This window comes from Pelodiscus sinensis, unplaced genomic scaffold, assembly GCF_049634645.1.
Source record: "Pelodiscus sinensis isolate JC-2024 unplaced genomic scaffold, ASM4963464v1 ctg62, whole genome shotgun sequence".
In the NCBI taxonomy this organism is placed as follows: Eukaryota; Metazoa; Chordata; order Testudines; family Trionychidae; genus Pelodiscus; species Pelodiscus sinensis.
In genome coordinates, this window is record NW_027465946.1 from 314687 (window position 1) to 335352 (window position 20666).

Below are 20666 nucleotides of genomic sequence, written 5' to 3' on the forward strand. Positions count from 1 at the left end.
CCTCTCCAATTTCTCCACATCTTTCTTGAAATGCGGTGCCCAGAACTGGACACAATACTCCAACTGAGGCCTAACCAGCGCAGAGTAGAGCGGCAGAATGACTTCTCGTGTCTTGCTCACAACACACCTGTTAATGCAGCCCAGAATCATGTTTGTTTTTTTTGCAACAGCGTCACACTGTTGATATTTAGCTTGTGGTCACTATAACCCCTAGATTCCTTTCTGCCGTACTCCTTCCTAGACAGTCACTTCCCATTCTGAATGTGTGAAACTGATTGTTCCTTCCTAAGTGGAGCACTTTGCATTTGTCTTTATTAAACTTCATCTTGTTTACCTCAGACCATTTCTCCAATTTGTCCAGATCCTTTTGAATTATGACCCTATCCTCCAGAGCAGATGCAACCCCTCCCAGCTTGGTATCATCTGCAAACTTAAGAAGTGTACTCTCTATGCTGATATCTAAATCGTTGATGAAGATATTGAACAGAACCAGTCCCAAAACAGACCCCTGCGGAACCCCACTTGTTACTCCTTTCCAGCAGGATTGTGAACTGTTAATAACTACTCGCTGGGAATGGTTATCCAGCCAGTTATGCACCCACCTTATAGTAGCCCCATCTAAGTTGTATTTGCCTAATTTATTGATAAGAATATCATGTGAGACCATATCAAATGCCTTACTAAATTCTAGGTATACCACGTCCACCACTTCTCCCTTATCCACAAAACTCGTTATCCTATCAAAGAAAGCTATCAGATCGGTTTGACGGGATTTGTTCTTTACAAATCCATGGTGGCTGTTCCCTATCACCTTATTATCTTCGAAGTGTTTGCAGATGATTTCTTTAATTACTTGCTCCATTATCTTTCCTGGCACAGAAAGGAACTGACATTTCTTATAAGTACTGGCCTATTGCAACCCAACCTCTGCCGGCTCTTTAACTCGGTCTCTGTCAGCTCTTGCCAGCTGCCTCACAGGGCACCCACTTCCTTTGCTGCTGGCCTGGGAATTGGCGCTTCCCTGTGTATGGCGCTGTGTAGACAAGGCACTGTCTGTACAACCAGACCCAGTGCCTGACATTCCACAGCTAGGTCCTGGGTCGTCCCCCTCTAGTGTGACACCCGCTGGGCTAGACAAGGCACTGTCTGTACAGTCAGACCCAGTGCTTGACATTCCACAGCCAGGTCCTGGGTCGTCCCCTCTAGTGTGACACCCGCTGGGCTAGACAAGGCGTTGTATGTACAGTCAGACCCAGTGCTTGACATTCCACAGCCAGGTCCTGGGTTGTCCCCTCTAGTGTGACACCCGCTGGGCTAGACAAGGCGTTGTATGTACAGTCAGACCCAGTGCTTGACATTCCACAGCCAGGTCCTGGGTCGTCCCCCTCTAGTGTGACACCCGCTGGGCTAGACAAGGCATTGTATGTACAAGGGCCCCAACACGCAGCTAGAGCTTTCCATGGAGCCTGGTGTAGAGCAACCCCCTCCTGCATGAGGCCCTGAGTCCCACCAGCCTACTCTGCACATGGTGTCTGTGGCCCCAACAAGGATTCGGTGCTTCCAGGCCAGCCCGTGACCATCCCCCCTGGGGTTACACTGGTGATGCCCAGGCCTTGCCAGGAGGGAGGTTGGGTGCACTGCATAAGGTACCTGCCTCTGGACCCAGAGACTGAGGGCTTGAGCCTGCCCCTGGATGATGATGACGACCCCCCCCCCCCCCTTGGTGCTGGATGAACCCGGCACCCTTGGGACAAAGGATGGATAAGGGGGGCCCAGAATGTAGGGAGGTTGGGGATGGGGGGGCGGCACAGTGGGTAAGGGGTGTGTGTGACCCCCTGGTGGCAGGCCTGCAATGTGAGCTGCTTCCAACAGGGCTGGGACCCCCATGCCAGAGCAGACTGTGAAGAGATTCAAAAAGATCTCACCAAACTGAGTGACTGGGTAACAAAATGGCAAATGAAGTTTAATGGGGATAAATGTCAAATAATGCGCATTGGGAAAAATAACCCCAACTAGACAGACAACATGATGGGGGCTGATTTAGCTACAGCTAATCAGGAAAGAGCTTGGAGTCATTGTGGATAGTTCTCTGAAGATGTCTGTGCAGTGGCAGTAAAAAAAGCAAATAGGATGTTAGGAATCATTAAAAAAGGGATGGAGAATATCTTACTGCCCTTATATGAATCCATGGGACGCCCACATCTTGAATACTGTGTACAGATGGTCTCCTCATCTCAAAAAAGATCTACTGGCATTAGAAAAGGTTCAGAGAAGGGCAACCAAAACGACGAGGGGTTTGGAACGGGTCCCATATGAGGAGAGGTTAAAGAGACTGGAACTTTTCAGCTTAGAAAAGAGGAGACTGAGGGGGGATATGATAGAGGTCTATAAAATCACGAGTGGTGTGGAGAAAGTGAATAAGGAAAAGTTATTTACTTGTTCCTATAAGAACTAGGGGCCACCAAATGAAATTATTGGGCAGCAGGTTTAAAATAAATAAAAGGAAGTTCTTCACACGGTGCAGTCAACCTGTGGAACTCCTTGCCGGAGGAGGCTGTGAAGGCTAGGACTATAACAGGGTTTAAAAGAGAACTAGATAAATTCATGGAGGTTAAGTCCATTAATGGCTATTAGCCAGGGGATAGGAATGGTGCCCCTGGCCTCTGTTTGTCAGAGGCTGGAGATGGATGGCAGGAGAGAGATCGCTTGATCATTGCCTGTTCAATTCACCTGGCAGTGGCCACTGTCAGCAGACAAGACACTGGGCAGGATGGACCTTGTCTGAGCCAGCATGGCCGTTCTTATGCCAGTGGGAGTCAGGCGCTGATCCAGCCCCCAGAAGGATCCTAGGAGTTGTGCCGGAATCAGTCTGATGTGTGTGTGGATAGCAGGGTTTGGGCTCAAACCGGAGCCAGATCCAGGGCTGAGTGCCGCATGCCGATCCCCTGAAGGGCCAGCCGAGCACCCACCGCGTTTGTCGCCTCACTGGGCGCTGGGAATCTTCAGCAGCTGTGTCCCAAAGAGAGGAAGGATGCTGGAGGGGGAAGGCAGCAAAAGGAGCCTCACACGATCGCAGTTCACTACTGCGTCAGCCACGACCCCCCTCGGGCTGGTGGGCAAGTTGCTTCATCCCCGTGTCTGAGCTGCCTGCTCGGCGATGTGGGGATATGTCGCTTGGGGGACAGATAAAATCCACGCCAAGAGGAGCGTGGCCACACTAAGCAGAACGGAGCATGTAGGAAGATGGGGAAACTGAGGCAGCGAGCATGCGTGACGCTTGAAACACCTGTTTTGGGAGAAGACTCCCCAGAGACAGGAGATCCGGCGGAGATCCCTGGCTTCTCCATGGCCCCTGTCTCACAGCACTTTGCAGTAGACAGACGGGCCAGACAGGCACATGCCCAAACAGGGCAGCTATCAAACACAGGCTTGGTCACGCTGCCTCCCACATAACTAGTCTGAGCACTGGAGGTCAATGTTCCCCCTAATCTTTCCCATCCATGTGCAGAATAATTTTGTTAGATGCATCAAGGCATGTGTGAATGTGCACCACCAGCAGAAACAAAAGCCTCTGGCTATGGCTGCTCTGCTGATCAGCTGGGCTAAATCGCTCCCGAGTGGTTGCACAAGCCCCGGCTTACAGCTGGGAAGCCTGCTGGAGATCCCCCTGACCGCGAGGGGGTCGGCTCACCCGCAGCTGGGCCAAGCCAGGCAGCAGCCAGTGCGTCCTGACCACATCAAATCCCCCCCGCCCTGGAATTGTCTAACAAACAGCTGTCGGGATAGGCCAGGGTTACCTGGTGCTGACGTGAAAAGTAAGGCTGTATTTTTCACTCGAGGGAGTGGGGTCTAATGGGTAGAGCAGGGGAGCCAGGAATCCTGGGTTCTCTTCCGACAAAATCACTGCCTCATTGTGTGACCATAGGCAGATCCCCTCGTGTGCTCTCATGCCTCAGTTTCCCCAGCTTAAACCAGGGGAAGATGAAGGTTCCCTCCCCGCTGAAGCCTGTCTGAATTTCATTAACCAGCGAAAGGCTGGGACCAGCGAGAGCTGCGTACGAAGCCTGGGGCGAAGGTGCTCTCCCGCTCTGGTGAAACTCACCCGGGAGGCATAACACTATGACAAGCGGGCATTTGGCTCGTCCCAGGGAACATGTTCAAGCCCAGCCAGGGACACCTGGGGATGGAAAACGTCTCCCCTCCCTGTAATGACGTGGATGTCCCAGTTTGCTGGCCCTGCTGCCCATTTAAATCCACCCCCATGAACCAGGCACTTCCCTGCAAAAACCTGACTCCAGCTCATCTTTTCTTAATGTCGTTCCTATAACAACCCTCTTGTTTCTGCAGCCAAAGCTGGGCCAGACCCCCTCCCCCAGCGTGAATCAGCATCACGCCGCTGTCCCGATGGCTGCTCTGGGGCAGACAGGCTGAATGCGGGCAAGGGTGATCCCCACCTCCCTGCCTGCTCTAACTGCCCTGGAGCCAGGCCAGAAACATCCCCAGGGCCTAGCTCCAGCAAGCAGAGGGGGCTGGTGGCACCTAGAACAGAGCAGGGCCCGGCCCTAAGGAAGTACAGATGCTGTCGGGCTGCAGGGATACTCACTGCCCCAGCACTAGAATGCAGTCACCTCTGGGGGGAACATGGCAGCTGCGCCTTTGGGGACCATTCAGCTGGCTCAAGGGGGAGCGCCCCAAGGCCTCAGAGCAACGCTACACGAACGCCTTCACCCAGGGCCGGACTAACGCCGCTGCCAGAAGGGGGTGGGAGAGGCTGAGGCTGCAATGGCGTCCCACCCTGCCGGGAAGCGCTGGAGAGGGGCAGGTGACCCTCCTGCTGGCCACCCCTGCGGAGCCGTACGGGCTGCCCCCTCGGTCAGCGCCAGCCCCCTCAGTACGGAGCAACGTGGCCGGCTGGGGCCCGGCCCCAGAGAAATCTGGAGAAAGAACCCGGCTGGCTCCCGCCCAAAAGGACTCGTTTCCTTTTTGCTTTTTCGCTGCCAAATTCAGCCCCAACTTATAAATGGCTGCAAGGCCTGAGGAGCGCCCCTGGCGGGGCAAAGGACCCAGCCCAGTGCTCACTTGAGGGGCCCAGGGTGGGGCTAGGGCTGCTCTTCCCCTGCACTCATGCTGAGGGAGGATCCCTGGATAAGCATCTGCTACTGCTCCACACCAGAGGTGGCTGCATCTCAGTGGCACAGAGCAGTTGTGTACAGTCATGAAGGGCCAGCTCCTGCCCCACAGTACCCAGTATCCGCCCCAGGATGAGCCCTGGCCTGCAGGAGTCTCTCTGCACCCTGGAATAACTGCACCCTGCGGCCGTCCCCTCCCTGACCGTGGCGGCGTTAAGCAGAGACCCCACGAGGGCAGAACCTGTTGCAATTGCAGATTTAATGGGCCTCACACCCTCAGTCCCTTGATCGGTAGCCCGGGGCACCCCTGCCCCACCTTGGCAGCTGCCCTAACCAGGCCCCTCCCTCTCTGCCCCCCATGGATCCCATGCTCCTTCCCCAGAGCAGGGGCAGGTGCCAGGGCAAACCTCCCCATCCCCCACCCTGTCCCCTGCTTGGCTGCCTCAGCCCCAGGGGGCTTGGGCCTCTGCTGCTCCGGCTCTGTGTAGGGCGGCTCCAGCAGGGAACCAGGCTGAGACCTGGGCCACTCAGCGCGTGTTTGGAGTGAAGGGCTGGCTGCTGGAAACGTGCTGCAGCCAGCACCAGGAGGCGGATGAGAACCAGCAGCCCATGGAGCCAACGCTCTGCCCCGCTGCGGCCAGCCGCTCTGCCGGGCCTGGCTGGGGCACCGCCGGAATGAGTCTCGCCAGGAGCCTCCAGAGGCCTTCAGACCGGATCTCCCCTCCCCAGGGGCTTACGGCCCCGGGAGAAGACAGTAGCCTGCCTTCTACCAGGGCTGGCTCCAGGCAGCGCAGTCTAGCAGTCGAGGGGTCGTGGCATTCCCGGGGCACCTCCGGCCCAGCCGGGGCCACAGAGCAGGGAGCAGGAGGGGCCAGTCCTGTGAGCGAGCAGGCCTGGCTGCATGCGGCGAGGTAAGAGGGCCCTGCCCCCGGCAGCGGCCACGTCCCGTCTCAGTCGCCCTGGCGTGCCGCAGAGCTGCCTGAGAAGAAGCCAGGGGTGCCTCTGCTGCGGCCGGGAGAGACGCCCACGGCTGGTCCCCGTTCCAGCGGCTCCCGGCTGGCGGCACAGCCCCCGCCAGGCTGGTTGGGCCCGATGTACCTCAAGGGGGCATAGCTGGGTTTGCTGATGACTTCCGTGCCCAGGAACGGCTGCAGGATCGTGGGGACCCGGACGCTGCCATCCTGGGGGGTGGAGTAGGGCAGGGTTAAGACGCAGCATGGGGGAGGGGGAATCCAGCCCCCCCAACCGACAGAGCTGCCTGGGCAGGTGGATTCTGCCTCCCTCCCAGAAGTCTTGGCTCTCGAGCCAAAGGGAATCTACTCTGGAATGGGGCCCCATGTTGAGCCCCCCACCCCTGATTTTCTGCATGGCTCCCCAGCTGACAGAGAGGAGGGTGGGGAGGAATTTTCCCTCCCCCACACCCCACCTCCTTCTGTTGCATGGGGCGTGGTCAGCTCTCCCCCGATTCCCTGCGAGGGCAGGGGCATTGGGGGCTCCTCGCTCAGGACAAAGGCTTTGGGCTGCCCACGCCACGGGCGCACTGCAGAGATCTCTGGGTGAAACGCCGGCTGTTGGGCTGGCCTCACATTGGAACCGGGAAACACACGCTCGGGTCAGCCCCAGCCTGGCTCCGTTTCGGGGGGAGGGCGGAGTCTCCCCACCTCTATTGCCAACCGGGGTACAGAACCCAGCTTGCCCCAGCTCTGCCTGGGCCACGTGCCCCCCGCCCCAGCTGGATGCCAGTGGGGAGAGCTGCCCCGAGTGCCAGGCGGTGCCCAGCCTAGAAGCCGCATGCTGGGCCCTTGGCGCAGCTCCCTGCCTGCAGACAGGAGCGCACCTTGAGCTGGTTGGACTCCAGCAAAGCGATCAGCACCCGCGGGACGGCGCAGGCTGTGCCGTTGACCTGGGGAGAAGAACAGAGTGAAGGCAGGGAGGGGGTTTAATCCCCCCACCCCTCTCCAGCCAGCGACCTGCTTCTGGCTCCGTAGCCATGGGAATCAACCCGGCCTGTTCGCCCCAAGGTAGGCAGGTTTATTGGCACGGATTCCCCTCTGCACAGTCCAACCCGACGGACAGAGGGACGCTGGCCCGTGTGGGGCACGGCCCATTTCCCCACCAGCCGGGCTCGGGAGGCCAGGCGCTCACCGTGTGCGCGTAGTGGAGCTGCCGCGTCTGGTCGTAGTACATGATGTTCAGGCGCCGGCTCTGGTAGTCGGTGCAGTTGGAGGCGCTGGAGATCTGGGGAAGTGAGAGATGGGGCTGTGTGGTAGGAGGCGGCTTGGGGGGACGGCAGTCATGTGACACACAAAGCATTCCCGTGACCTACCAAAGGCCTTCCTTTGTCCCCACATCCAGACCCGCCCCCACTCCACTTCTCTGCCTCCCCAGGTCAGACAGCGGCTCTGGCCCCGCTCCCCTATTTCATCCCCCCTAGGGCTACTGCAAAGGCCCCATCTCCTTCCTGAGCCCTCCGTGGCTATCCAGATCCACCCTGACGCAGGAGGGTGAACGGCTGCTGTCGCTGGGATCCGGAGCAAGGAAACCCAAAGCACATGGGGCAGCAGGAGATGCTGTCCCTTAGCCCCAGAACAAGCCTCTCTCTTGGCGCCTGGCTTCCTCCCCTGCCATCGCTCCAGCGGGCAGCACTCACCTCACCGTACTTGCCCCTGCCGGGCATCCAGGCTTCGATGTCGTATTTCCGGTAGGCGGGCAGCCCGAGCTCCTGGCTGGGCATATCCAGGACCCTGCCAGAGAGGCTGATCAGGCGGGCAGCAGGCGGCACGGGCCGATCCCAACCCCCAGGGCTGCTGACACCACTTCCCCAGCTGAGCAGCCCTGGCCAAGGCGGGCAGAGGCGTAACCCTGGGGGTGCCCCCGCCTCACAGCTCCCCTTTGGCAAGGGCCCGTAGAGCCCCCTGGTGTCTCACTTGTAGTGCAGCCCCAGCGCGGAGAAGATCTCCTTCTGCAGGGCGAGGAACTCCTCCAGCAGGGCGGTGCTCTCCTGCCCGCTCTCCGCTGCCGTCACCCCGAACATCTCCACCTGCAGGGCAGGGAACGGGCACGTCAGCCTCCTGCCCTGGTACCGGGGGCCGCCCGATGGGCCTTTTATTGGGGGAGGTGCCAGCTCTCCAAGGCTGGCACCTTGGAATGTCCCCCTGCTGGAGAGGTTCGGCCACAGGACTCTCCCGGCTGGGGCAGACGATGCAGGTTCTGGTCCCGGTCCCGCCCTAGGGAGGAGGCACCAGCGGGCGGCTCCTTGATCGGGTCAGCGGCTAGGAGTCCACGGAGCGTCTCAAACAGCTCCCAAGGCTGACATGACCCCCCCTTCTTCTCCGGGCCAGTAGCTGGAGCAGCCCAGAGGCACCTCCCTGCTACCCCACCCCGCCAATCAGCAGAGAGGGGGCAGCTCTGGCCCCTGGAGGCGGGGAGCCAGGACTCCTGGGCTCTACCCCCCGAGAGCAAGGACCACGCTCTTACCTTGGTGAACTGATGGACCCTGTACAGCCCCCAGGGCTCCTTGCCGGTGTCCGTCTCGGTTCTGTAGCACGTGCTGGAGCACACGGTCCTGCCAGAGGGGAAGGGACAGGACAGGCATGGAACTGAACCCGCTGCTCCAGACCTCTGCACGGGGGGCAGGGGAGTGGAACCCCGCAGCTGCCACGGAGGTCGGCACCACTAACCCCACTGGGAAGAAAGGGGAAACCGAGGCACTGAAGTACAGACTTGGCTCAACCACACTCACTGAGCCAGGGACGCAGCCCCAGGGCCCCGCAGGGGGGGGAGCTCAGGGTGGACTGGGGAGTGGACTTGCTTTGGAGGCAGGACTCGGGGCTATTTCAGGCTCTGGCAGGGGAGTGGTGTCTAGTGGTTACAGGCTGGAAGGGGGGGCCGAGGGAGTCCGGATTCCTGGGTTCTATTCCACCCCCTTGCACAGGGATCCCAAAGCCAAGGCAGGGAGCCGGCGACACCGGAGGAGGGGCGATTCCGGAGGAGACAGCCGCCAGGGCGAGGGGACACGGGGCACACGCCCATGACAGCGAGGGCTGCGGGGAAGACGACTCTTGCGCTAAGCAAGGGGAGTTGCATGGGGGGGCAAAAGGACAGAGCCGCGCAGAGAGGGGGATCAGGAGGAAGAAGCCGATGGGAGAGACAAACCAAAGGGGGCAGGGGCGGCTGTTACCTGACGGGCAAGTCCTTCCAACTCACGGCGTGATCCATGAAGTAGCCTGGAAAAGGGGACCCGGTGAGGGCCGCAGAAGAGTGTGATGCCTCGGCAGCCCCCTGGGGCTGGGCATGTTAGAACAGTGGCGAGAGCAAGTCCCTGCGCTAGGGGCATCCCTCAGTGGCCAGCTGCATCCTGACACCCGCGAGGCTGCCGCAGCAGGGACCAGACAGCGCTAAGCGAGCGCCTTGGGCAGGTGGCTCCGTGGCCAATTGCGGCTCCCGGCGTGGGCAGAGGAACCCAGGCTACTGCCGCCCAGGCTGCCCGCTGGAAAACCCACCAGGCCTGCGGGGACACGAGCCTGCGCAGGGGCCAGGCCCAAGGGGGGGGCGTCTATCCCCGAGGCAAGCCCAGCCAGCCGAGCTAGCGCACGTGGCGTCGAGGGCTCGGGGAACAGGCTGCTCAAGTGTTTCTCAGGGCAGCTCCCCAGCTAACAACTGAAACCCAAGTGTCCCCAGGCCTGGGTCTGGTCCCTTCTCTTCCACGCAGCTCCCTCCTCCCGCCTGCACCGGCCCGGTGTGGGGACTGCCCCGGCTGCCGCTGCAGCCAGCCCCACGTGCACCGGCCCGGCATGGAGACTGCCCCAGCTGCCACTCCAGCTGGTCCCGCGTGCCCCCGGCTGCCCGCTCCAGCCAGGCCCTTAAAGGGCTCTCACGCAGGGCCCTGGCGTGGGGCAGGATGCAGCGCGTGCAGGAACAGAGGGCGAGCCTGGCGAGCGACCCCCGTGGGTGCTGAGCGCACATGGGCCTTGGCTCTGCAGCCAGGCGGCCGCGCTGGGGCAGGGTGCATTTGGGCATCGCCCAGGCAAGCCAAGGACAGACATGGCTGGCGGGTCCTGCCTCACCTGCCACGCCCACCTCGGAGGTGCCAGCCAGGCACAGGTCCTCGAAGCGGGAGGGGTCGATGTTGTACACTGGGGAGGGGCTGGCGTTGGGCTGCATGCCGCAGCCTTCCTGAGGGCAGAGGCAGCAGAGCCCTGGTTACCTCCATGGTACCCTAGTCCCCGGCATGGCCCCCCAGCTCCACCGAGGCTCCCCCAGGCCCAAAGGGCCACCCCATCACCATGCACCTGCCTCCCTCCGTCATCCCAACTTCAAGGCACCAAGAGGCAGCTAGAAACTTGGTGGGGTCACTCGACCGATGGGCCTGCGGCTAGTGGGAGACATCGGGGTGGGGGGCCGCAAGGTACCGGTACAGAGTGGGCAGCTCCCTGGGCACTCCAGGGACACAGGAAGGAGCAAGCGGGTGGGGAGTGGACCACGGTGGGGATACAGGGCTTAAGGCACATCAGGCCGGGTGCACCTGTGGAGCTGGGGGCAGCGAAGGCCATGGCCCCGTTGGGAACACAGAGCTGGAGCCCGTGAGCCAGCATCACGGTGACCCGGAGCACATGGGCAGAGGGGCTGGGCACCGGCTGGGTCATGGCAGCGAGGCAGCCGGGCTCTGTGGCCAGCGGAGATGGGGAGCAGATGTTCCTGGGCGGGGAGGGGCCAGGGCTCCACCCCCCGGGCACTTACAAACACGGCTCCTCGCAGCAGGTCAGGAACTGCCATCGGGATGAAGCCCTGGGCGGGGAGAGAGAAGACCCAACAGGCCAGCGCTCAGCAGTGGCCCCTCCTGCCAGCGTGACCGGGGCTGTGGGGCAGAGGAGATGGGGCTCCCTGGCCCCATTCAGTGCCCGGCCCCAAGGGGGTCAAATACTAGGGGCACTGCTCTAACCGCTAGATCCCACTACCATCCCTGCAAGGCCAGGACCAGAGCGCAGGAGCCACACGCTGTTCTAAGCCTAGAGCCCCCCCCCCCCCCCCAGCTGGAAACAGAACCCAGATCTGGCGCTCTGCTCTAACCGCTAGATCCCACTACCGTCCCTGCAAGGCCAGGACCAGAGCGCAGGAGCCCCACGCTGTTCTAAGCCTAGAAACGCCCCCCCCCCCCCCCCAGCTGGAAACAGAACCCAGATCTGGCGCTCTGCTCTAACCGCTAGATCCCACTACCGTCCCTGCAAGGCCAGGACCAAGGCCAGGAGCCCCACGCTGTTTTAAGCCTAGAAACACCCCCCCCACAGCTGGGGAGAGCGGCTCGCACCCTGCTCTCACCATTAGATCGTGCTGCCCCATGCTAGGGATGTAAGGGCTTACCAGCATGCTTACCGGGGTAACCAGTTAACTGGCAGCCCGGCCCGAGCAGCCCCACCCGCGGATCCGGGTGAACCCACTAAGCAGAGCATGTACCCGGTTAGCTCTGTACAGGGGATTTGCCTCCGTCTCGCGGCCGTACCTGTTTCACCAGCTTGCTGAGGGTGAACTGCACGAGGGCCTGCTGCAGCAGCGCTCCAGCCCCACGCAGGTAATAGGAGCGGTGGCCCGAGATGTGGGAGAGGCGCCTGCATGGGGAGAGGGAGGGCGAGAATCTCAAGCATGGGGGGCTGCTTCCCAAAGGATGTGCAGTGGACACATCGCTCACTGGAACCCAGCTCTGGGCTAACTCCCTGTGCCATTGTGGCCACCTCACTGCATCGCCCTGTGCCTCAGTTTCCCCATCTGCATCTCAGCTCCGTCCTACCTCACCGGGGGTTCGTGAGGCACTCCAGAGAATCAATCGCGATTCAAGGGTGGGGGGCCGCAAGGTACCGGTACAGAGTGGGCAGCTCCCTGGGCCAGGGAAGGGAAGGGCCTGGAAACCCTGCCTTAGGGCAACAATCTATACAGCGTAACAGAGGTTTTGGTGCAGCTTGGTCAGTCGGTAGGCGCCTCTGCGGGGAACACATTTACTAACGGGCTCTTCCATCGAGCTGAGAAAGGCCGAACGTGAGGTAGCAGCTAGAAGGTGACGCTAGACAAAGTCAGAGAGGAAACAAGGTGCAAATTTAACAGCGAGCGGAATTCATCACTGGAACAACTGACCCGGGGAGGGGGCAATTTTCCACCAGGGGCAATGTTTCAGGTGAGCACGGAGGCTTTGCTAAGGGATCGACCGGAGGCTGGACGAGATAATCCCAGTGGTGCCTTCTGAAGAGGAGCCTAGGAAGACACGAGGGGCGATGGAATCGAGATGCACACGGTGAAGGGGATTCACACCACCTGCCATCGCTCCGTGGCAGTGCCGAGAACGGGGGGTACAGGAAATCCGGCCTTGTGGGGCCTGCTCTGCACACGCACCCCAGTTAGAGGAGTCATTCCCCTGCCTCCCACCTTCCTGTAGCCACAGGAGCACTTGGGAGGGGGAGTGAAATTGACCGAGCCAGATGGTTTCGCCGACCCGGCCCGTGATGCTCGCACGGACCTGAAGAAAGGAGCCTTTTTCCATGACAAGCCGTCGCCCACACCGGGGGGCAGCGGGGGAGTGGGGAGGCACGCCTGATGTCGGAAAGCGCCCGAAGCCCACAGCCAGACAGCAGGGAGAAGAAAAGGCAGCACACGCACATTTACAGCCCCTCCATTCTGCAGCGGGCCAGGGGCGGTACAATCAGCTAATGGGCACTGAGAGCAGCAGCTGGTCTGCCGCTCACCCCCTCAGGCCTCCAGAAACAGCAGATGGCGGATTCTTTTACTGCTGCCTCTGACACTGGCGACAAAGCGACACGCCTGTCGGAGCATGCCCGGAAGGCCAGGCAGGTCCTCTCCCCACTTTGATGTGGTTAGGGCGGGGGACTGGGTATCAGGGTTCCTGGCTTCTAGTCTCGGTCTAGCCTCTAGACATGTCAGTCAAGTCACCGCCTCGCTCTGGGCCTCAGTTTCCCCACCTGGGACGTAGCGAGAAGCAGCCGCCCCAGCTGCTCAAGGGCAGGGTTTCTAGAAGGGCTGATTCAGGGCTATGAAAGTCGAGATCCCTGCCATTTCACAGACAGCAGGGAACAGAGAGAGAGAGAGATGAAGGGACTGGCTCACAACCCACACAGCGGGGCAGAAACTGAAACAGGGGAGCCTGAGTCCCCACCCCATTCCCTGGCTCTAACCACTAGATCGCACGCCCCTCTCCTGGTTCTGTACCTGGCTTTGAGTCACGGCTCCCTTCACTAGACCTTCCAGGAACATGTCAGCTGGTAGCTGCCGGCCCCAGCCCAGCCGGATCAGATCACACTTAACGGTGTGAACCACCAAAAAGGCCAGAGGTAGGTTCCCACGAACCAGTGCCTGACAGCCGCCCTCTGGGAGGTGCCCTGCGGGCTGGCCCAGGCCCCCAGGGAGCTAAAGTCACCAGCTGCACCAGGCCGGGCTGGAGACTCATGTTCCCTGCAAACAGGGGCCACATAACACACATGGCCCGGGGGCTGCACGTGGGCATGAAAGCTCCAGACCCGTGGCTGGTTGGAGCTGCCAGGGCAGCACTGCGCTCAGTGGCACCCCCCCCGGTGTATGGCGGGCCAAAGACCAGGTCTGTGTGTCTTCCCACCCGGCTGCCTCCCGGGGGCCGCAGCAGCCGACTTGCTCCCCCAGCAGCCATCTGCCACCAGGCCAGAGAGCTCATGGCTCTCCCTGTGCGCCGCACACAAGAGGGAAGACGGCTCTGCCTGACGGTGGGCAGGCGGGTGACATTTACGCGTGATTGGTGGCTTCTGGGAGCCGCCTCATCTCAGCTGCTAGAGCAGTGGTCAGAGAGACATCCCCGCTCAACGCAGGGCTGATCCAATCAACAGGCCCCTGTCCCCAGACTCCAGTACCCTGGGTCGGGCTCTAGCGAACAGTCTCTGAAGTGAACGGCATCCGGAGCCATCTGACCCAGCAGCTAGTCTCTCCCTGCCCGGAGATTTAGCCCGGAACGTCTCCACCCAAACGCCAGGCTTGTCAACAAGGGGCTGCTGTAGTCCTCGCTGTGCCGGTCGATTACCCTGCTGCAGCCCAACCTGTCTATTGGCCCAGGCAGCTCAGCCCTTCGATTCAAACGAGGGATGTAAAACCCCATTTAATTGGTTAACCCGTTAAACGTGCTGTGAAGCGATCAAAGGGGGTGGGGCGGTGAGCGGAGGGACCACTCCAGAGCAGCCCCTGCTTTGGGGAAAGGAGAGGTTAATTCATCTCCATGTGTCCCCCGTTTGGGGCAGCGGGGGGAAGATGCATCAAGATCATTTTCCTGGCAAATTTAAGGGAACTCTGTAGCATGGAACGTGGAGGGACCAGAGGCTGTTCTCAGGCAAGCCTTGCTATCCGATTTCAATCCAAAATTCAGGGTACCGGAGCCCTGATTCTAACCCCTTTGCTCCTCATCTTACTTTTGTCTGATGATATCCAGCTCCTCTCCGATTTCCAGATGCCCCCTCACCCTAAAATCAAAAGCTGAAACAAAAGGTGAATGCCACAATGTGTCCCAAGAAGAACGTTGCAGCTCCATGGGATCCTTCACCCAGACGCCACAGACCTTGAACTCGGCAGGGGCATCGACTGATTGGCCTGGGGGCAGAAGGGGGAGCACACGAAGTCTCCTCGCACCACCAGGGGCATGGGGGCCAAGGGCGAACCTCAGGGGGAGGGGGAGGCGCTCTCTCACCCCCAGACTAATCATGGTCTGTGGGTGAGGAAGCAGGGAAGTATCCTGGCCCTGCCCTTCCACTTGAGACCCTGCCCCTTCCGGTGCGGCCTGGGGCCACTTCAAAACTTTCTGAAGCGGCCTCTGGTAAAAGTAATTGCCCACCCCCGGCTTCTGGGAACAACGCCTGGCTTTCCCCACCTCCAAGGCAGCTTTGGAGAAGGCAGGCGGGGCCTGCGCATCCCTTGTCCCACTGCCGCTGAAATCAACGAACATCTTTCCGCTGACTGCGAGGTACCAGCTCCCTGCTAACCCCGCCCAGCCAATGAGCAGCGAGGGCTCAGTCCATGGCTTTCCTTGGGCTCGATGGCTTTGCAGCCAGCACACGCGACCCCCCCGCCCCCGCCCCCGCCCCGCGAATCTGTCCGTTACCTGGTTTCTCTCCCATGACCTCCAGCACCCTCGCCTGGCTCTCATCGCCAATGGGCTGGAGGAAGGAAAGGTCAAAGGTCACAGTACTGCCCCAAAGGCTGGAGAAAGGCACCCTCGAAGAGTGACACAGCAAGCCCCCGCTTTACCTGGATCTGTCTCCCTCCGACCTGGCCCCAGGCCACAGCGCCCCTCGTGGAACAACTGCATTTCCTGTGGGAGTCCGACCCCAGGTCCCACAGTTCTAAGGGCAGCGCGAGAGAAGTCCCACAAGGCTAGGTGTGCAGCAGCAAAATGCTTCCCCATAGGGCAGCACACCCATCTGCAGGGGAGATCTAGCCGGGCGCACAGGCGGTGTAGGCACACCCCTTCGGGTCAGTCAGCCCCGCGTATCAGCTTTTTCACAATAGACAAGCCCTAAGCACGAGTAGCTGGGCCCTCCCCCGCCCTGTTTTCCCCTCCTGGCTTTGGGCAGAGACCAGACTCCCTGATCCGCCTCTCCAAGGTCTGTGGACGAGCAGCATTGGTAAAGGTGGGAAGCTGGGCCCAAATCAATACATCTAATGGGAGGGGAGCAGGGTCTAGTGGTTAGAGCTACCCATACACCACACCCTTCGAAACAGCGGCAGGCTGGGTCTACGCAAGGGGCAGCACTCCCCTTAGAGAGCGTATGGAGGGGGGATGGGAGCTAGACAAATGAAACGTTAAGGCCAGAACAAAGGCCCATTAGATCATCTAGTCTGACCCTACCCCCCTCTTTCTAACTGGGCTTGCTCTGGCTTTAACTTCCCAGACTCTGTTTTCATGAGCAGAGAATTTTCTCACACGTGGCCTTTTGCTCCCTGGGAAGGTACTTAGACCCAGTAACCCAGGCATCTCTAGATCTTCCCTTTGGGACACTGAATACACTTGCATCTCTCACAGCCCTGGGATCCCTTTGGTGGCTCTTCTCTGCACTCAGAGCAGCTGTTTAATCAAAGCCCCAGGACGACTTGGCTGAATAAGGGGAGAGTTCCATATAGCCACGTAACACTCAGGAGATTAAATCCACAGCCAGGCCCTTAGCTTGACCTAGCTCTCGGCTGGGTTTATATAGTTTTCTATCATAAATTGAGCCCCCCAGTGTCTCAGGTGACTGCTGGGCACCTGCATAGCAACCCTCTGTCCCGTGATGTGGCAGCCGCCCCTTACCACATCAGGGTGTGTCTGGTTAGGCAGCTTCAGAGCCTTCAGATAGTATTTTTCATCCAGTTCCACCTCTTCCCGGTACAGGGAGTTGAGCTGGCGCCGTATTTCCCGACCCTGGCCCCGCAGCGCGTGGTAATCGGGAAGCTGTTTGGGGGGCAGGTGAGCACAGAGTAAGGAGTGAGTCTTGGGCAGATCCAGGATTAAAAAGGAGCCGGCTTGGCATGCCATGGAGTCCCAGGACCATGTTCTCGGCTGCACTTTGTGGTTCACTACCCAAATGCCTCTGAGGATTACAAGGCCTTCCAAACAACTCGTATCCTGCAAGCTTTTTTTCCCCACTGCCTCCTTCAACTGCAAACCTTGCAGTATCATCAACCACCACTAGGAGGAGGTAACATCGGCTCCTTTGGAGAAAAGCTACTTAATCCCTCTTTAAAAAGGTTTATTTGGCTTGTAGAATTGTCACAAACCAATTCTACAAGCCAAATACACAGAGAGGCGTTGGAATTACAATTCAACCACAAAGTCAATTCTCACGCTGATGACCTCAATCGAGATAACGGATGGCTGGGACATTATCAACCTAACATACAAGCTACGTCTACAATACAAGGCTTTTGCGCAAAAACCTGTGGCGCGTCCACACCTCAAACGTGCTCTTGTGCAATTAAATGGGCAGTTAAACGGCAGAACAGAGGGCTTTTTCTGCCATAGGTAGACCTCCTTTTCTGAGGCATTACTGCTTTTAGCACTACAGCTATTGCGCAAGAAGGCAAGTGTGGATGCGCAAGAAATGCCTATGTAAAAAAGCACTGGTGCTCTGCTGGCCATCAGAGCTTTCTTGTGCAAGAGTGTCCAGCAGCGTGGGCGCTCTCTTGTGCAAAAGCACATGGCTTTTGCGATGTGCTCTGAGGTGTGGATGTGCTCTTGCACAAGAAGTTTTTATGCAAAACCTCTAGTGCAAAAGGCTTCTTGCACAAGAAGCCTGTAGTGCAGACGTAGCCTCAATGAAGTGCCAACAGCCCTTTGTGTAGATTCTTCCGTTAGTACCCTTCCCCTCTATTGCTATCCTATGATCCATATCTGCTTCTTTTAACGATCCAATCTTTAGGTGCTTATAGGCTACCAGCTCTGCCTACTTGTTTTTCCCTTTGATATTTTCATACCCTCTGCTCCTTGTTTCCGGCTACCCCTGGCTTGTGACACTCAGGGGAGGGGGTTTCAGGCAAGAGGTACAATGAGGCTAGGAGTGGGCAGAACAGGGGTGGAGCCTGGGGAAAGGGGGGGATTGGGGGAGGGTGGGCAGAGCAAAGGCAGAAAGGGGTTGGACCTCCTCAAGCACCACATGTGGAACACAGGGGGTTGCCCCAGGCTGTCCAAGGGATGAACCTGCACTTAATGATTCCTTCTGCTCCCAGATTGTTACATTAGCAAAATCTGGCTCTTACCGACTGCAGTGAACTCTCGTCCTGGGTTTCCTAGGAGGAAGAAAAGAACAAGAGGAGGGAGTAAGAGTTATTTCCTTGCTGACGGTTTGGTCTAGAGAAAATAAAACGAGGTGCCTGGACAGTATGAAAACGAGAAACCTCGCAGCTCCCCCACATCTGCTCTCTTATGGGATCAGACTGTCAAACCAAGCATCTATGAGGAGAGAAAATGACAGTGTCTATTAGAAGCCACAAGCAGTGGGGGTGCATGTGTGTAAATATGGAAAGACCGTTTGGCACCTGGAGCTGTTTGGAAGCATGGGGGAAGCAAGCAGCCTGTGGTACAGCAGCAAGTATCACCCCAGGGCCTGGGAGTAAATCAGCAATGCACCTCATTCTCTGCCAACTTATCTCAATTTTATACCAGTGTAACTTCACCCACTTCCATGTGGTCACCTCAGTTTTGCACCTGTGTGAGGGGAGAATCAGGCCCAAAGGCATTTGGCTGCCCAATTTTTCAAAGACCCACCCGAGTGAAATGGATCTAAAAGTAACACAAAACCTGTCAGGGTTGGGCTAGAAAGCAGCGGCTGGCAGGACTCAGCAGCCATGCTGGGCAAGGGATGAGCCAAAGGAACAAATCCCAAACAAAATACGCACAAGCGGCACTTTGAGTAAAGCAGAAACCCCACAAGCAGCAAGTAGATTAAAAAACATTTAAAAATCAAAGTTGTACGTTTTGAGCTGCCATGGCATCCCATGAAGCCCTGCAGTGGCATGCTGAAAGATGTACCCACTGAAGTCAACGGAAGTTTTGCCAATAGGAGTTGGCCCTGGTTCCAGTCCTTTGTGTTCTGGCAAAATGCAAGCGACAGACTCTCTCTGAGTACAGTTTACCCCGCACTGAAACAAAGCTGGTATCTCTAGAGCAATCAGGAAACAGTGATGGGAGGGGAAAATGAGCTCTGACTCCCGCATGGTGGTTTTAGCCTTCAGTTTCTGATGTGCAGATAAGACCAGAACAACCCACTACCCCATGTGGAATGGGAATGATAAAGGTTCTCGTCAACTTCTGAATCCAGGCTCTAGATCCAGGGAGCTCCAAACCGGATGTTTGGTTCACTCTCCTATCCCCAGCGGTCCAGGATGTTTGCCAAGGTCTCTTCCAGTCCTATATGTCTATGATTCTACATACACAGGCACCTTATCAAAGGGGTCAGAAGTCATTCATGACCGTGAATAGATGGCAGTTTTCTGCTGATTCATCCCAGGCACATTAAGCAAGGGTCTACTGAATAAGATGTTCACGTTCTTTCCATTAGAGATGCTTCTCAGATAAATTCTGCACCTTGTATGTATTTTTATTTTGGGGGGGTAGGGTGGGTGCCACTGTGTAGACTCACCACAAGATATTTCACTTGACTGGAGACTTCCTCTTTCTTAGCTTCGAGTTTTTTAATCTCCTCCCACACTGTCTCCAGTCTCTTCCATGTGCAAAGCTGGCAGGGATGGCAAACAGTGGCATGAGTACTTATAGCTGGGCTTTCTTTAAGAGTTGCTCCTCCAAACACTACAAAGCAGCAGATCCCTGTCTCTCTCTCTTCGCCCTAACTCTCTCTTTCCCTCCCATTTTCAAAGCAGCCCTTTGGCTCTGAATCTAACCCTTCAACTTTATTTCCTAACCTTACCCCTTCCCTCTTACAGCTTCTCCTTACCCTGCCCTAGTCGGTCTCACACACATCTGCTCAGAACTTGAGCCAAGCAGCACAAATAGCAACAGGGAAAGTTACAAGGGCTGTGGTTCAGAGTTCTGTTGTCAGCAGTGACTGAGATCAGAACATGGTCAGGATCACGCTTTTGCTCGAAGGAGTTGAACCCACCTTCTCCCTATTCGGTGGAGGCTGTTCTGAAAAATGGAACCACCACGCCCAGCAGGGGCCAGGGACAATGGCAGCACCCAAGAAGGAAAGCTGGTACCATTCACTTCAGCAGCCTCCCCCCCCCCCCATTCCTCCCTTCCCCATAGGCCCCCCAACCCCAGGTCTCTAGGCCCCACTTAAATTTCCCATAAACTAGGGATGTGAATGGTTAACTAGTAAGCATCACCCCTTTGCTGGAGCAAAATGCAGGACAATGTAGGACTTTAAAGACTAACAAGATGGTTTATTAGATGATGAGCTTTCGTGGGCCAGACCCACTTCCTCACCCTAACCCATTGCTGGGTGCTGCTTAACAATTACAGTTAACTGTGCAGGGTGCTGCTCCATTGAAGCAGTTAACCTGTGAAACATAAGGTTTAACCAGTTACTGATTAGATAGGAGTTTACTTCCCTACCACAAGCCCATGCACCCCGCTATATCCCCAGCAGATGTGCCCTTCGGCCTCTCCTCTTCGGGGCTGCCCCATGAACTCCCCAACCCTCCACAGCCCCCCCACACCCCTCCCCCACGGCCCGCTCCTCTGGCCCCGCCCCCGCTCACGATCTCGCGCAGGTCCCGGGGCCCCAGCGGCCCCTTGCGGTTCTGCAGGTCCCGCTCCGCCTGCTCGGGCCGGGCGCTCAGCGCCGCCATGTCCAGGCGGGGCCGCGCGCTGTTCCCCTCCCGCGCGTGCTCGTACAGCCGGCTCCTCTCCGCCGCCCCCGCGCCGCTCTGCCACCGCCCCCGCCACGCCGGGACCCGCCGCAGCGCCCGCCCCAACGCCATGGGCGCCGCCATGTTAGCCGGTCATGTGATGCGCTCGCCCCGCCTCCTTTCCCCGCGAGCCCCAGGCACGAGGCGGGAAGGGCCAATCGGAGCAGAGAACCCGCC

General features: G+C 58.5%; 1 protein-coding gene across 1 annotated transcript; it reads right to left on the reverse strand.

The window, feature by feature from the left end:
- Positions 1–4293: 4293 nt before the first annotated feature.
- SARS2 (seryl-tRNA synthetase 2, mitochondrial) lies at positions 4294–20589 on the reverse strand. The gene is made up of 16 exons (XM_075917201.1): positions 20340–20589; positions 19262–19357; positions 17880–17909; positions 16435–16575; positions 15247–15301; positions 14561–14624; positions 11629–11734; positions 10869–10916; positions 10196–10304; positions 9310–9355; positions 8607–8694; positions 8057–8169; positions 7780–7873; positions 7275–7367; positions 6967–7032; positions 4294–6310 (listed from the first exon to the last, which is right to left on the reverse strand). The coding sequence occupies exons 1-16, from the start codon at positions 20571–20573 to the stop codon at positions 6080–6082; spliced, it is 1614 nt and encodes a 537-aa protein (XP_075773316.1). The 5' UTR covers positions 20574–20589; the 3' UTR covers positions 4294–6079.
- Between the last annotated feature and the right edge of the window lie 77 nt (positions 20590–20666).